Raw genomic sequence first — 18,579 nt, 5'->3', positions numbered from 1 at the left:
TGACTACCAGAGTCTGATCCAGAGTCATGTGACTACCAGCATCTGATCCAGAGTCATGTGATTACTACCATCCCACCCAAGCCTACTCGATGGTAATGCCCCCTCGAGGCAGGTTTTGAAGGGATTTCCGGACGTCCTCAGGACGTCAATCTTGAACGATCTCCCTGGTCAAATCGGTGAGCAGCTGCTCTTGCGATCATTGTGACGAAGCCACACCCACCCCACTCTCATTAGAAGTTCAGAAGAAAAATGTGAAGGCTATTGGCTATAGAAATAATGATGCTCAAATTGAACAATCATTCAACTAAATAATCAGTTTCTATCATCTTAATTTAGTTAATTACATCTCACATTCCAGTGTTCAAATTTGCATGGGATTTCTGTTAATGCGACTCCATGCAAATAATGAAAATGTTACGCTTTTTGTGGATTTGACAGCTCTAAAGCAGTTCCACCTCCGACACCACCAAAACAACCCTGATGTTGGCTAAAACAGATCTGATTGAATAACTCTATGTGCATATAATTCTGTATGTGCATTTACAATGCCTTATAATACACTTATAGTGCCTCATAATACTCACTATAAGATATCATAATGGCTCATACACTACATGACCAAAAGTCAGTGGACACCTGCTCTTCGAACATCTCATTCCAAAATCATGGGCATTAATACGGAGTTGGTCCCCCCTTTTCTGCTACAACAACCTCCAATATTCTAGGTAGGCTTCCTACGAGATGTTGGAACATTTCTGTGGGGACTGTGGCGGATGAATCAGAATTAGTTGGGTAACATAGATAATTAAGATGTTTTATTTGCATAACATGCTTATGTGAGATATTTGTCATATGTGAATGTATCTGTTAAACCATGTGAAGGGATGGCGTGATTAATGGGGAACCAATTACTTGTCTGTGTGTAAGTCACTACCTCCTTTGGCATTGGGGGAAGGTGTATGGCAGTGTCTGGACCATTGTATGTCCCCTCTGATGTTGCACTTATCTTGGGATAGTGTATGACCTAGAGGCTCACTCCCCTCAGTGAGCTTGTCCAGGAGTGGAGTCAAGAGGGGGTTTACTTGAGATGGGAGTATCTAGAGTTGTCAATTGATTTATGCCATTGGATGAGCTAATGGTTCTGTTCTATACCGTACCAGGGAGAGATGGTTCCAGTTTGGAGTAGGAGGACCAGACACTGGTCTCTATACAATGAAAACTGTTGACACAGCAGTTGCTGTCTGCTATGTTTTATAGATATCTTTCATACAAATCTTAACCTTCTGACCATTCTATGTATCTGTGGTTCGTCATGTACGTTAAGAGGGGTGTATCTTGGCTATAAAATATCTTTGTACTTTTGTGTTGACACTTTTCAATGGTTCATTAGAGATAGCGCATCATTGAAAGTCAAAGTGCTTTTGTAAAAGCTCTTAATTATTAAAGATGTAGTTTAAGTATAACTCTGACTGGTACCTCCACTACCAGCCCCACGCATCAGGCTTCCAGTGCGTCAGACCAGGCCCGAGTATCCGGCAACAGTGCCTCGTCCAGAGTATCCGGCAACAGTGCCTCGTCCAGGGTATCCGGCAACAGTGCCTCGTCCAGGGTATCCGGCAACAGTGCCTCGTCCAGGGTATCCGGCAACAGTGCTGGTCCAGGGTATCCGGCAACAGTGCCTCGTCCAGGGTGTCCGCCAACAGTGCCTCGTCCAGGGTGTCCGGCAACAGTGCCTCGTCCAGGGTGTCCGGCAACAGTGCCTCGTCCAGAGTGTCCGGCAACAGTGCCTCGTCCAGAGTATCTGGCAACAGTGCCTCGTCCAGAGTATCCGGCAACAGTGCCTCGTCCAGAGTATCCGGCAACAGTGCCTCGTCCAGAGTATCCGGCAACAGTGCCTCGTCCAGAGTATCCGGCAACAGTGCCTCGTCCAGAGTGTCCAGCAACAGTGCCTCGTCCAGAGTGTCCGGAGCCAGGGGAGACGGTCCACTGTCCGGAACCGGGTGAGTCTGCCTGCGACCCGGAACTGGGTGAGTCTGCCACCAGTCCGGAGCCGCCCGCCAGTCCGGAGCCGCCAGAGCCGCCCGCCAGTCCGGAGTCGCCCGCCAGAGCCGCCCGCCAGTCCGGAGCCGCCCGTCAGTCCGGAGCCGCCAGAGCCGCCCGCCAGTCCGGAGCCGCCAGAGCCGCCCGCCAGTCCGGAGCCGCCAGAGCCGCCAGCCAGTCCGGAGCCGCCAGAGCCGCCCGCCAGTCCGGGGCCGCCAGGGCCGCCCGCTAGTCTGGAGCCGCCAGGGTCGCCCGCCAGCCGGGCGCAGCCAGGGGAGCAACCTAAGTGGGCTAAGCCAAGGGTGGAGCGGGGTCCACGTCCCACACCTGAGCCACCTCCAGTATAGGTGGGTTGGGGAGGGGGGGTGTAGCACAGGTGCCGTCGTTGACGGCAGCCACCCTCCCTTCCCTCCCTTTAGTTAGGGGTTTATTTTTTTAATTTTTTTGTTGAGGTGCATCCGCGGTCTGCACCTTTAGGGGGGGTACTGTCACGTCCTGACCAGTATAGGGGTTATTTGTTATTGTAGTTTGGTCAGGACGTGGCAGAGGGTATTTGTTTTATGTGGTTCGGGGTGGTGGTTTGTTTAGAAGGGTGTTTGATTTATTATTTCTCTTTGTTTATTGGTTGTTTTTCCGTGTTCACATTATTGGTTTTTGCGTGTTCACATTTATTTAATAAATAATAATGATGAACATGCAACCCGCTGCGCCTTGGTCCTCTCTTCACGAAGACAGCCGTTACAACTGTATCTGTTTCGAATGAAGATTCAAAGATTCAAATCTGAACCAATCATAAACATCTATGTTTCACAAGTTTGGACATCACAGTACAGAATATTAGAGCACAGCAGAATACAGTACAGCACAGCACAGCACAGTAGAGTTCAGTAGAGTAGAGTAGAGTTCAGTTCAGTTCAGTTCAGTTCAGTTCAGTTCAGTACAATACACTACATGATTCTGTACTCTAATCTGGACCAAATCTGAACCAATCATGGATGTCTATGTTTGGGCCAAATCCTGAGAACAATGAAAATACCCCAGTACCTCTACTCTCTTCAAGGTGAAAATGTGTCTTAGAGTTTGAGATTTAGAGATGGCTGAGAGAAAGTGTTCAGAAGCAACTGTAAGGGTTTTCTATACGTATGTTTCCTGTTATAAAATCAGACTTGTCGTGAAACTGTGCATGTATGAACGAGTATTATAACTCTGCTTGGAACCCCCCCATTCACCTTTTATGGTGACAATAAGGTCCTTTATTTGCACTATAATTTGGAACTATTGGAATTTTGTCCACGGCAGTTTCTAGAAGAAAGAGCAATGGTAAATTTGATAAACTTTTTTTCGAAGTGTTGGCAGAATGCTTTATTCTTTTGCTTCTCTTGAAAATATTTGTAATCTTGTGACTTATTATTTATTTTGCAAAGGACTGTGACAGTTTGTGAAAGAAATAACAATGTCAAATGGTTGTGGACCTGTCAGCAGAATGTTTGAATTCAACAATGTTTTGCATTGACTTTTCCCCCAACCTAAATGTGCTGGACTGCCTGCAAATTCTGAAATATTGTCTAGGCTACTGATTTTATTTTTAATTACAATACTTCCAGTAGTAGTGGCATCGCACTGGGAACATCACATCATTTCAACGTGGAGAATTGGGTAATATTTGGGAGAAATGTTTATCAATGAGATTCCAAACTATTTTCACCCCCTCAAAAAGACTGCCAAAAGTTTGTTGAATTCCCAATGTGTTTAACAATATAAAAAAAAAAAAAATTCCAATCGAAAATCCATGTCTGATTTTTGGTTTAGTCGTCAACTAAATGTGTTATCACTGCGCTTTCAACCATTTAAAAGCACACCAAAGTTCAAATGGGAATAAGATGTTTTGTTTATTTATACAACAACTTAATGTCCTATCACTGTGCTTGATCTAATAGCAGAACCAAATCCCCTGGATTGCAGTTAGTTGAGATTACATTAAAGTACATTGTACAAGTGATCATTGCCGTTTGAGATTGTGTGCAGATTATTATAGCAGTTGTGAAGATTTCCACAGACCTGTGACTCTGAACATGCAGGCTTTCTAAGATTACATAAGACATTTATTATTGTTACAGTAACCTCAAAATGTTAGGGGTACGAAGCATGTGATGAATACAATTTGATTTGATTTGGATGTGTTACTCATTTTAAGTGTTGAATAATACTGCTACATTATTTTGTAAAATAGCCTTAATTAAGAGCATCACTATGGCAGCATATGTTCACCTGCTTATGCTGCCAACAACCGGAAGCCACTGGGCTTTGAAGATGGGTGCTGGCGAGGGCTTATCTGGACAGCATACAAGCTGAGTGATAGAGTTCTCATGGTTGTATTGCTTGAAGTGTTCGTGTTTACTGACGTTAGTAGGTGGCACCATTTGTAGTCACGTGCTAATCGTTCACTAGTCTAGTACGCACTATAACCACCGAGTTGATGCGGGAAGCTTTCCATGGTGCTGAACTCAGAATGGAAGCACACCGGACGGGACATGATTTTTCACAATCCCAATTGATAAATCATTTTATCTCTTTCTACTAAATATACTGAATCTAACGGTTAGGCACCGTTAGATTACCAGTAGTGTTGACAACCGTTGAAATCAGTGGCGTATTATCGGGATATTCCCCTCATTGAGATTTTGGTTGGATACCCGATACAATTCCATATGTGGACCGGGGCTTTGATTGACTGTTTGACTTCCAATTGCAGCGCCGATTGTGGTTTCTGTGAATGCAACGGGTTGGAAGAAATCTGTGGAGGGCGTAAAGCATATCCCCCCCCCCCCCACCCACCGACTACACCAGCCTCACAGCCACTGCCACCACCTACCCACCCCAAACCAAGGATGAAAGGAGGAACACATTGTATAGCGAGATAAGTGCAGACCATTGGATGGGCGTTCATATAGAGACCAATAGTGAAGCGTGCATCAGCCGCGAGACAAAATCTATATTTATATATCAAACAACATACACATAGGCCTATTGACGGATCATGATTATTGACGCACCTTAATTAAAGTATTCTATATCGGACCATGGAATGTTCTGTCACGGACCTCGGGACTATTGAGATGCTTCGTTGCAATGATATAGTAATGTTTTCATGAGTACACTGTTGTGGGTGGGATTGTGCTGCAAAAGATTCAAAGCGTAGGCTATATGTTTATGCATTCGGCTACTCACACCGCGAGGCCCCATGGAAACTGCGACAAATGTGGATATGATGCAGTAAACTTCGAGTAAAGGATGGTTATGAATGCGCGAATGAAATAGTGTCGGTACATTGAAATAATACAACAATAATGGATGATTTTTGTTACGTGATATATTGCAGAGTGACTAAGCTTGCGCTGTAATGCAAAGCTTACATGGGTTTTGATATCGGCGCTGACAATATATTTCTGTGTCAACGTAAACATTTGGATTATCTTTGACTGAACATAACGGGGAGAGTTGTTATCCAAAGACTGGTTAGCGCTACATGGCTTGTCGTTATTTGGCGCGGGGGAATTCATTAAACATAATGCCTTCTCTTCTTTTTACTAATCTGAACATTACGTTTTAATTTTAAAAAGAGGGAAAGTAGTGTGTGTGCGTCTGGGCTTTGCGCTCCTCAGGAATCCTGTGATTTGTGTGATTGGCCAACACCAACATGCCCACCTCACGCTCGGGCGCCAGCCCGGTGGAGTACTGGGTGGATGGCTCGCGCAGAGATGTCTCCATGGAACGGTTCTACACCATGGGTCCTGAACTGGGAAGGTAGAGTACTGAACTGTTCCTTTATTGACACCAATGTGTAAACACCAGCCGAATCATCACCATCAGAACTATCAACAGGGTTGTTTCTGATCATGTTCTGTAAAAACATACAGTATTATGAGTGAAATTCCATCCATTGCGATCTAGTTTGACATATTAATTTATGGCTATAGCTAAAAGAGTTCATTTTGAAATACCATGTTTAAAATGTCCGTATTCATCTACTGTGTCTATCACATAGTTTAGATGTGATACTCTGAGACAGACAGAACCCACATTCATGTACAATTCATCCGTTGCATGCCGAGTTCAGGCCATGGACAGCTCCTCCTGTCAATTCGTCACCCATATTCTCACCTCATAAGTGGCCTAATAACATTATTGTCAAGACACATTCAACATGTCAACACACGACTTTCACTGTGTCAGAGATCTTCACTCTGTCAGAGGGGTAAACAGCCCAATATGTTTGCTATGGAAAAAGACAATCATGGTAAACGGCTCAAAATATGGCTTAATTATCACAGGACAACAGTGAAACGGGAGGCTTTATATGGAATCTGCCATTCCCATGACCTCTGAACCCTCCACTCCCCTCCGTCCTTAAGTACGCTTTTACATCATGTCCAGATTGACAATGTCAACTTGTAAATATTTGTCACTTGGAGTGAGAGTCAGTGGAGTGTTTGGAGGTCTGACTGTCAAATGGAGTGGCCATTGGAGCCCTTCTGTGCATTCATGCATTTGATGAGGTCATTTGGCAACAAGTGTAAACAACAGTATCCCACCATGTCAGAGAGACAGGTGGTCTGGACTCCTGACTGAAAACACATACACGCTGTAATTCCTGATTCACACTATAGGACAAAACCAATCCAAGCCAAGCAGAGCTGTACTGGGCTGGCCTGGTTACACAGCCACCATAGAGTTGGTGGAACCATACTGGACAGGACAATGTGTGAAGAGAACATCCAAACCAGCACAGTTCTGATTGGCCCTGTAGAATGAGTCAGTCATAATGAGTCAGTCATAATGTTTTCAGTCATAAATTCTGTGTGAGCACCACCAGTGCATATTGACTCATAATCAGATGTTTACCGAATGAATCATCATCTGTGATCGGTATTTGATGATGTATCTACAGTTGGTAAATCGTTAGTCAACAATAGGCCAGTTCAGCCACAGGTACCGGCTTCATGCATGTATGTATACTGTACATGTACATAACCTACTCTCAGCTTCCCCCGGCCTCCCCATATAAGGGCATAGTCGTTAGGTGTCTACTTTTCGAGGAGAGGTGTCCTGGTTGCCAAGGAGACCCTACAGCTATTAGAGTAGAGTCGAGAGGGCTGGGGATGATGGCTGGATTGTATTAGCAGGAGCAGGACAGCTGGAGATTCAGGGACTCATTTCCTAAGCAGACCAGGGCACAGCGCTGTGCCCACATTGGGATACTAGTGAGGGGAAGTCTCAGATGTCTGCTGGCTGCTGCCAGTACACCCTCATTATTACACTGTGTGGGTTTTACCATGACCTGCCTCTTAATAACCACCTAGTTCAGTTTTACGCAATTGACTTCCGACTCCGATTGACCAAAATACCAGTTGTGATAACGGTATTAAATAGTGATGAATTTACATATTTAAAGTATACCTGATGATGATATACCGGTATCAAATGTATTCTTAAATCGAAATACTATTTCCATAAGGTCTCTTCACATTGATATTTAAACACACTTTTATTTAGAACAAATATCCTTCATTGGTAAGATACCAGCGACAGATGTGAAATAGTGGGACTCTTCTAAATCACATGCATTACATAGATACAGCACCGAAAAACAGACTCAAACATAAGCATCTGTATGTGCGAGGTCACATGGGGTGCTGCAGTTCTCCTAGGCAACCCACAACTCAGCTGCTACTGGTGTGGCTGCTGCTTAAACTAGTTGGAAATATTAACGATATACACTGAGTGTACAAAACGTTAAGGACACCTTTCCTAATATGTGACCAACCGGCTCGATTCGGTCTTATGTAGCAACATTTGAAATTGTGTTTTTTACATAGAAAAAAATGTGAGACTCAGAGCTAGAAAATAGTAAATCAGACACTACAGTTGAGGAACAATGGGAAATGAATTCTGCTTTGAAAGTTGATAAACTTGTAACCCCGCTTTTGAGAAAATGGCCCTTGAATGTTTTGGTACACCTACTGGAGAGCTCTGCTTTGTCTACACCCATTCAGCATCGTTCACACCCTCTTAAACCTTAGCCCCACCCATCTCTTTAAAGATTCACATGTGAGGCCATGTACTAAACAGTGTACTAAACAACCAAATATTTCAAGACTAAAGGCTGGTTTATACTACGTCTATCCACGTCTGTAGACAGTTGTTGCAGTGACATCATGAACATTCTATTGTCGTCCCACATCAAACTTGTTGTTGTCATTATGAAAAAGTATAAACAGAAAAACGACAGGCTGTATGACATCAGTAGCCTGGTGGTCCAAAATAGCAGATCTGGTGTATTTTAACACCAATAAACCCATCCATTTAAAAATGCATTCAGTAAATGTCAATCTAGCAAACCAGGCAACTAAAAGCAACTTTCTAAACAATGTTTTGGTTAGTTTCTAGCTTGTTAGCTAGCTAGCTGATGTTATGTTAGCTGGCTAGGCAGTTCAAATAATGACTATATCATAGCTGACAAGGTCTTAACTTTAGCAAATTTTTATTAATTATTACAGGAAAATAAACTTACAACATCATTTACAAGTTAATGGCGAGCTAATTACAGAAAATAGCTTATGGTTATGAGTGTGACAAAATAAAAGCAGGGCATTCTACAAGAGAATTTTAGAACTTGAACATTGTCTCGTTGGCCTAACGTTATATCCTAATTTGACTTTGGTGCAGGTCATGTTGTTCTTCACATTACCGTCTCTGGTAAACACACACTATATCAACTAAAATCTAAGTTTATTTGTCACATGCACAGGATACAGAATGTGTAAACGGTTTAGACATGTAGCTAGCTAGCTAGCTAAACAATGAACCATAATCCCAACTCATAACGTTACTACCATGCATGAATCTGCAGGTAGCTAAAGCTAACCAACTAGGTTCAATGTTAGCTACCTAGCTAACATTAGGCTATAACTAGCAATGCAAAATGGCTTTCTAAGATACAAATAATATTATTACACAGATCATACACATAACGTTACCTAGTGAGCCAGTCAGCTAACATTAGCTAGCTAGCTAACAGTACACTTTAACTTGAAATGAAAATACTTTCTGACAAAATTAGAAATGTATAATATCTGAAAATGTAGCTAGCTAGACTCTCTTACACGTATACATGGATGAACGCTTTTCCCTCTGTCACAGATGCCATGGTTGCCCTTAGTTTGAAGATGTAATCCGGAGACAGGGGTTTTATACAACCGCCTTCTGTGTGTTCTGTTTTCAACTCCCTCCGCATATTTGCAATCAAATGCCAGTTTCCTTAGCTATCATTCTCTGCTTCCACTGGGCATTCCACTGACTTCAAAACTCAGTCAACTTCTTCCGTGACAAAAACACTGTTGATCGCTGTTTAATGTCTGGTTCAGTGAAAATGTTTTTATCTAAATCAGGGATTTCCTCATCGTCTGATTTATTTTCAGAGTCAGAGAGAGTCTGCATGGCACGATCGTCCTCCAGAAAGTGGAGCGCATTAGCAACAGTTCTTTGTGAGTGTCACGCACTGGCCATAGAGAGGGTTTTATTCTCTATTTTGGTTAGGCCAGGGTGTGACTAGGGTGGGCATTCTATGTAATAGCATTGGAAATGCTATTACATAGTTTGTTTACCATTGAATTAAGTAATTACATGTAACAATCTGTTGTTCTTGATTTACTCTATGTATGACTAAAAGTGCTTATAATAAAATGGTTTATACATATATGCATTTACTTATGTTGATATGAGCAAATGACATAATACTTACAAACAATGAAATAATGATTCATAAGCTGTTCATGAGCAGAGCTAAAATGCTGAATCATTGCACTATGGAGAGACAACCATATGATCATAGTTGTTGATGTTGATTGATTGTTCTTCCCAGGGGGGCTACGTCAGTGGTGTTTCGCACCGAGGAGAAGCAGACACAGAAGCCCTATGCTGCAAAGGTCCTGAAGAAGACCGTGAGTCCTTCTTTCGGACATTTTGAACAGCTGGGTTAGACTATGTATAATATCATATTAATGCACTCGTCTCATTCTCATTCATTCCATTTCAGATTGACAAGAAAATAGTGCGGACTGAAATTGGAGTTCTGCTGCGACTTTCCCACCCAAATATTGTAAGAGTTTACATTTTTTTATAAAACGTTATTTTTTAATTCATTTTTTTATATCTGAGACGCCACTTAGAAAATTTAAAACCCTTTTCTATGTCTAACCATGATTGACATGAACAAAAGTGGTGACTTGTTGTTGGACACTAGTAACTAGAATGTATTTGATATACACTGCTGAGTATGCAGACCATGGACGAACTGGGAATTTTCAGCTTCCAGGAATTGTGTACAGATCCGTGCTACATGGGCCGTGCATTATCATGCTGAAATATGAGGTGATGACGGTGGATGAATGGCACGACAATGGGCCTCAGGATCTTTTCATGGTATCTCTGTGCATTCAAATTGCCATCGATAAAATGCAATTGTGTTTGTTGTCCGTAGCTTATGCGTGACCATGCCATAACCCCACCGCCACCATGGAGCACTCTGTTCACAACGTTGACAACAGCAAACCACTTCCCCACATGATTTAGATCATTTTGCAGACAGCTATACATGCTGTCTGCCATCTGCCAGCTATAGTTGAAACCGGGATTCATCTGTGAAGAGCACACTTCTCCAGTGTGCCAGTGGCTTTAAAGGTGAGCATTTGCCCACTGAAGTCAATTACAACGTCGAACTGCAGTCAGGTCAAGACCCTGGTGAGGACGAAAAGCACGCAGATGAGCTTCCCTAAGACGGTTTGTGGAGAAATTGTTCAGTTGTGCAAACCCACAGTTTCATCAGCTGTTCGGGTGGCTGGTCTCAGACCATCCCGCAGGCGATGAAGCCAGATGTGGAGGTCCTGGGCTGGCGTGGTTACACGTGGTCTGCGGTTATGAGCACGGTTGGACGTACTGCCAAATGATCTAAATCGACATTGGAGGCGGCTTATGGTAGAGAAGTTAACATGAAATTCTCTGGCAACAGCTCAGGTCGACATTCCTGCAATCAGCATACTAATTGCACGCTCCCTCAAAACTTGAGACATCTGTGGCATTGTGTTGCGTGACAAAACTACACATTTCAGAGTGGCCATTTACTGTCCCCAGCACAAGATGCACCTGTGTAATGATCATGCTGTTTAATCAGCTTCTTAATATGCCACACCTGTCAAGTGGATGGATTTGATCGAAACAAGCTTTTTGTGAGTATGGAACATTTCTGGGATTTTTTTATTTCAGCTCAAACATCGGACCAACACTTTATATGTTGCGTTTATATTTTTTTTAATTGTATATTGTTTTATTAACTATTCATAAGAGCATGATTGAAATGAACATTAATGGTGACTTCTTCTTTCTGGTAGCATTAATATTGTTTATATGTTGTCTTGTGTTTTTCCAACATTTACTGTTTTTCTTCCTCACCTTCCTCTCATCTTCCTCAGATCCGCCTGAAGGAGATTTTTGAGACCGAGACAGACATCGCCCTCATCTTGGAGCTGGTGACTGGAGGGGAACTCTTTGACAGGTGATTACGCCCAAAATATACCACCCCTATGACCCTGTCTAATCCTCAAATCCTTGCTGAAATTGGTTTGAATTGGGCGGGGCCAGAGGTGGAACCAGTGCCCTCATGCGATCCCCCCGTTCCATTTCCCTGCTTTGTCATTAGCAGACATGTATGACACTGGCTTTATTAAGATGCAGAGTATAAACGGATTAGAAAAGGAAATTTGTAATGGCCCTCACCAGCACTGTTACCAAGGAAACGATTAGAAGACTGGTTGGAGCACAGGCCCCACCCAATCTGTCGAACTCATTATGAATATTACACAATATAGACCCTTTCTCTACTGTTCATTTTTATTTTGATATAATAGCACTGTAAACAAATGAAAAAACTATTTAATCTCTTTATCCTCCTATCACTTTATAGGTTTAGCAAAGTTTGACAGTAACAACTGCCTACAATTCTCTCTTCATGTTTTCTGACTTTCACAGAGTTAAGAATTTAATAATCTCTCAAAATGGGGCATTTGAACTCCATGTAACATTTTGACTCCCTGTCCGTTTGTCTCTTTCTGCTCTTTCAGGATTGTGGAGAGAGGGTATTACAGCGAGAGAGATGCTGCCCACGTCATCAAGCAGATTCTGGAGGCAGTGGCGGTAAGAGATGTGATTGAATGGCCACTGATGAGCTGTTGAGTAGGACTGTGCCTTATGAAATCAAATGCCTTGGAATTTAGAATGACTTCTTAGATGCACATCACGCCTCTATGCAGAGAAGAGAGAGTTGCTGCTGCGTGTCTTATCTTTCAGCATGATTACATCATTTGGCTTCAATAGAAGACAGGTCAACATGGAGCTGAGGGAGACTTTTCAGTGATGACGTTTTGACAAAGCTTGTTCAGTCGAGACAGGTCTCTTATCCCTAGGAAAATTATAGGAAAATACACATACTTTAAGGCTTAAAGTTACATTTGTTTCAAGTTTGCTCTTATCCATGGGCTACTGTGTCCAGTCACTGCACTGAATTCTGAGATTTAACGGTACATTTACTTTGAGTCATAATCACGTTTCATCTTAAAGGTCAATATGTTCAGATTGTTATTTTCGGTGTGGGCCAGTATGTGCAACTGCAATCGCTGCACTTAACTTGCAGCCAGCATTGAGTGGTGTTTCAGGCAGAATGATACCTGAACACCCCAAAATAGAAGATGATCATTTAGCCAGTGGAAAATGCCACTAAACAAATGTTTTGCTGTTTAGGACTTGGCAATGGCATCAATGAATATCAAGCAGAGGATCGTGTTAGAGCCTGTATTGTAATCCCATTATACATGCAGCTACAGTAGGGGCTTGGCTGCACACACACACCCACTCACACACTATGTTTTCTGGGTGGCAGATATGGGTCAGATCTGTCATCAGTCTCAGTTTCAGGAATGGCAGATAGGTGTGTGTGTGTGAGAGTGTACGTGTGTTTGAGTGACTCTACGCACGCATGTGTATCCGTGCGCATGTGTGTTTAGTGCGCCGCAAGTGTGAAATAATCCTCTCAGAGAGCCATCAACCCCCCCCCCCCCCCCACACACACACTCTTAATCTTCTGACTAAGAGAGGCAGCAGGGATGTGGGCTGCCTGTTATGTAACAGTGAGTATGTGCCTGTCTGACAAGCAGGCCGCTGCCGTCTAGTAGTGTAACAAAAAAACAACAAAAAAAACGCATGTCAAAAATGTTATTAAATGATTTGCATTTTAATGAGGGAAATAAGTATTTGACCCCTCTGCAAAACATGACTTACTGGCAAAACCCGTGTTGGCAATCACAGAGGTCAGACGTTTCTTGTAGTTGGCCACCAGGTTTGCACACATCTCAGGAGGGATTTTGTCCCACTCCTCTTTGCAGATCTTCTCCAAGTCATTAAGGTTTCGAGGCTGACGTTTGGCAACTCACCCCTTCAGCTCCCTCCACAGATTTTCTATGGGATTAAGGTCTGGAGACTGGCTAGGCCACTCCAGGACCTTAATGTGCTTCTTCTTGAGCCACTCCTTTGTTGCCTTTGCCGTGTGTTTTGGGTCATTGTCATGCTGGAATACCCATCCACAACCCATTTTCAATGCCCTGGCTGAGGGAAGGAGGTTCTCACCCTAGATTTGACGGGACATGGCCCTGTCCATCGTCCCTTTGATGCGGTGAAGTTGTCCTGTCCCCTTAGCAGAAACCCCCCCCCAAAGCATAATGTTTCCACCTCCATGTTTGACGGTGGGGATGGTGTTCTTGGGGTCATAGGCAGCATTCCTCCTCCTCCAAACACGGCGAGTTGAGTTGATGCCAAAGAGCTCCATTTTGGTCTCATCTGACCACAACACTTTCACCCAGTTGTCCTCTGAAGTATTCATATGTTCAATGGCAAACTTCAGACGGGCATGTATATGTGCTTTCTTGAGCAGGAGGACCTTGCGGGCGCTGCAGGATTTCAGTCCTTCACGGCGTAGTGTGTTACCAATTGTTTTCTTGGTGACTATGGTCCCAGCTGCCTTGAGATCATTGACAAGATCCTCCCGTGTAGTTCTGGGCTGATTCCTCACCGTTCTCATGATCATTGCAACTCCACAAGGTGAGGTCTTGCATGGAGCCCCAGGCTGAGGGAGATTGACAGTTCTTTTGTGTGTCTTCCATTTGCAAATAATCGCACCAATTGTTGTCACCTTCTCCCCAAGCTGCTTGGCGATGGTCTTGTAGCCCATTCCAGCCTTGTGTAGGTCTACAATCTTGTCCCTGACATCCTTGGAGAGCTCTTTGGTCTTGGCCATGGTGGAGAGGTTGGAATCTAATTGATTGATTGCTTCTGTGGACAGGTGTCTTTTATACAGGTAACAAACTGAGATTAGGAGCACTCCCTTTAAGAGTGTGCTCCTAATCTCAGCTCGTTACCTGTATAAAAGACACCTGGGAGCCAGAAATCTTTCTGATTGAGAGGGGGTCAAATACTTATTTCCCTCATTAAAATGCAAATAATTTTATAACATTTTGGACATGGTTTTTTTCTGGATTTTTGTTGTTGTTATTCTGTCTCTTACTGTTAAAATAAACCTACCATAAAAATTATAGACTGATCATTTCTTTGTCAGTGGGCAAACGTACAAAATCAGCAGGGGATCAAATACTTTTTTCCCTCACTGTAGATGTCTAGCACTGACATAATTTTACAATATCACCTATAAATCAATTATGATTTCATACTTTTCTGTAGATGAAATAGGCCTATTTAATCAAGCCTCCATGAGTCCATGATATTTTCCCTTAAATCTAAAAGAAATGTGCCCAGAAATCTTTCAACATGATTCATGCTTTAGTTTGTGTGTAACAAATCACCATAGAGATCAAGGTGTTCTGTACTGTATCTAGCAGGCTGGTCCTGATTCTCACAGTTTTTTTTGTCATCTCGTTAAAAAACAACATCTGTCCAGAGCCCAGGCACACAAACTTAATTAACACAGCTCGACACCGCTATGAGTCATTGGTGTACTTTGGACCCTCCCCATCCAGCCAAGCTAGCGTTCTGCGGCGTAGAGCCAGCGCTAATGGTGGCTGATTCTCTGATTTACGACCTTTCCCCCAGGCAGACAGAGCCAGAGCATCTCAGGAGAGATGGGTTCAAAAGGTTCTGAGCAGGGACCCATCAATAGACTGTCTGGCAGGGGAGTGAATAAAGTTTTCCATTAGAACAAATAGCAGTCAGGCCAGGCACTTAGCGCCAATGCTAACTAACTAATGGCAGACCAAGGGCGTAACCACAGGCTTTCTCGGAGACGTCGCTGGCTAATTTCCCAGAATGAGTCCCGGCGTTCGCAGCCGGGAAGGGAAGTGCGCGGTAATGACAAGTGAGCGTGGCGCTGCGTGGGTGTTGTAAGCCGCCCCAGTAGGCCTCAGTGGGTAGTCACCGTGGAAACTGGGAAAATATTTTGACTAGGTCATTAGAAGTCTCCTCATAGGGCCTCTCTGGGTGGCTGACGAGGCCCACTGTATCGATGTACCTATACTAGAGAGGTCCTGACCTTAGCACAATCATGATGATGACTGTCCAAATGACAGACCTTATGAAGACCCAGTGGTGGAAAAAGTACTCAATTGTCATACTTGAGTAAAAGTAAAGATACCTTAATAGAAAATGACTCAATTAAAAGTGAAAGTCACCCAGTAAAATACTACTTGAGTAAAAGTCTAAAAGTATTTGGTTTTAAATGTACTTAAGTATCAAAAGTGAAAGTAAAGCTATGAATCGTTTCAAATTCCTTATATAAAGGAAACCAGATGGCAACATTTTCTAGTTTTTTACATTTATTTACAGATAGCCAGGGGCACACTCCAACACTCAGACATCATTTACAGATAGCCAGGGGCACACTCCAACACTCAGACATAATTTACAGATAGCCAGGGGCACACTCCAACACTCAGACATCATTTACAGATAGCCAGGGGCACACTCCAACACTCAGACATTATTTACAGATAGCCAGGGGCACACTCCAACACTCAGACATCATTTACAAACAAAGCATTTGTATACAGACTTGGGCTGTCTACGACTAAAATAAATCTTGGTCGACCGAGAGCCGTCTTGTTCTTTCGACCAATCAATTGGTTGAAATGTTTAAACGTATTTTTCCATATATAGACAGACACACCCTATTTGTTTGAATAAAACCAACTACATATGCACTGAGCTTGTCTGATGCTTTAAGCACACAGTTTGGTTAAATAATTAAGACACACAAATTACTCAAGAAAGAGCCCGATGGTCACACTGGCGCAAGCGTTGCGTGAGTATTAGGTGTGAGTATTAGGTGTGAGTATTAGGTGTGAGTATTAGGTGTTAGATTACAATATTATTATTTTGTCTGACTATTTGGAACAGTGTAAACAACACAAAATTAATAAGTGTACCAGAGAGTCTGTTTTAACTAAAGAAATCTAAATATAAATCAGACTAAAAACAGTTGCATGCATTTGTGAATTGCGGTTTATTTATTGTCAGGCTAATTATTCACAGCTCCCTTGGTTATTTCATTTTAATTGAAAATGGTTGGTTGCAGTTCAAAGCATGAATGTATTGTATGTTGTGTGATGGCATGAACTAATAAATGATTGATTGACTGATACAGTAGCCTGTACAGTATATTGAAATATAGGCCTCAGTAAGATATGGTTTTAAGACTAAACAGGATGGGCTCTTAGACCTACAGATCAATGGTGGTTATATAAGGCTGCTATACTAACCCTACTAATGATAATGACATGTCTTATTATTATAATGGTGGTTATATATGGCTGCTATACTAACCCTACTAATGATAATGACATGACTTATTATTATAATGGTGGTTATATAAGGCTGCTATACTAACCCTACTAATGATAATGACATGTCTTATTATTATAATGGTGGTTATATAAGGCTGCTATACTAACCCTACTAATGATAATGACATGACTTATTATTATAATGGTGGTTATATAAGGCTGCTATACTAATCCTACTAATGATAATGACATGACTTATTATTATAATGGTGGTTATATAAGGCTGCTATACTAACCCTACTAATGATAATGACATTACTTATTATTCTAATGGTGGTTATATAAGGCTGCTATACCAACCCTACTAATGATAATGCCATTACTTATTATTATAATGGTGGTTATATAAGGCTGCTATACTAACCCTACTAATGATAATGACATTACTTATTATTATAATGATGATCATAATAATAATAATAGTATTAATAACATTAAGAAGGAGATCAAGTAAATGGAGGGTACAGGAGCGAAAGCTGTGTGTATTTTGTGTGACAAACAAGATTAAAATATACTTTTTCTGCCTGTTTGGAACAGCGTAAAAAAACACTAAATCAATGATAAGTAATACCAGTCTGTTCCAACACCCTAAAAAGTGTAAAGCCTTTATTACAGCATAGCAAAGATTAAAAACAGACAAATCTGTGAAATTGCTTAATCCAACATGTTGTCTTTGCATGAGGCTTGGTGCTCAACAGAAGCAAGATCTGTTTTATTTCTGTAGATATATATGGATGATTTATAAAGCCAGGCACATTCAACAGTTTGGCTAATGATTATAGACCTAATTAAGTTGGGGTTTGCACTCTCCTCACATTTCTTAGGCAAAGCCCTATTTGCACGGGACATGTATTACTACAGAACGTTGGTAATGTAATTATTACCTCAGAATGTCCGCAGATTCGGACAGGATTAGTTTTTTCCAAACTGCCCCCTGTAATTCTTATTTTTTTAAAATAAACTGACAGTTATGAAGGAAGCCTTGAGGGTTTTTTTCTAAGCGTGAATATATTTCAACAAGTACAGGCAATAACAGGGCTACACTGATAACTCCAGCTTGGTTCCCACAATTCTGAACCATACCAAACCATCTTTGGTATAGTGTCGCAGTAATATTTGAATTGAGGAAGTGTTATTATAATCATTAGGATATTTTAGCGATCCGCAGTAGACGTCCTAAATGCCCCCCTGTCTTCAGATGTGAGCTAAACAGTGCACATGCACTTGAGATGGGTTTGAAGGCTATGGATGCAAAAGTGAACTTATCATTTCCATACGTTCAGTGGCAGAACTAGAGTTTTATACATGGGGTGGCCGGGGGGGGGGGGGGGGGGGGGCAGGGGGATGACCAGGGGGGGCCAGGGGGTGGCCAGGGGGGTGGCCAAGGGGGTGGCCAGGGGGGTGGCCAGGGGGGTGGCCATGGGGGAGCCAAGGGGGTGGCCAAGGGGGTGGCCATGGGGGGGCCAAGGGGGTGGCCAAGGCTACTTCAGGGGTGAATCCTATGATTGCTGATTAGAGGTAGAAGTGATAATTCACTTAACCCAGATTTCTTCAATGTGGCAGATAGTGTGGTCCAAAAGGGTTA

General features: G+C 42.5%; 1 protein-coding gene across 1 annotated transcript in view; it reads left to right on the top strand.

The window, feature by feature from the left end:
• Positions 1–4,889: 4,889 nt before the first annotated feature.
• LOC115151258 (calcium/calmodulin-dependent protein kinase type IV) overlaps positions 4,890–18,579 on the top strand; it is a gene marked incomplete at its 3' end in the record, with an annotated part of 31,573 nt that continues 17,883 nt past the window's right edge. Inside the window, exons 1-5 of the mRNA XM_029695213.1 lie at positions 4,890–5,844; positions 9,962–10,040; positions 10,136–10,198; positions 11,568–11,650; positions 12,216–12,288. Of these exons, the coding sequence (XP_029551073.1) occupies positions 5,738–5,844; positions 9,962–10,040; positions 10,136–10,198; positions 11,568–11,650; positions 12,216–12,288 (405 nt within the window). The remainder of the gene's footprint in view (positions 5,845–9,961; positions 10,041–10,135; positions 10,199–11,567; positions 11,651–12,215; positions 12,289–18,579) is intronic.

This window comes from Salmo trutta, chromosome 17 (assembly GCF_901001165.1).
Source record: "Salmo trutta chromosome 17, fSalTru1.1, whole genome shotgun sequence".
NCBI classification, from domain to species: domain Eukaryota; kingdom Metazoa; phylum Chordata; class Actinopteri; order Salmoniformes; family Salmonidae; genus Salmo; species Salmo trutta.
Note: the sequence above shows the minus strand (reverse complement) of the source record. Positions and strands in the feature narration are given on the sequence as shown.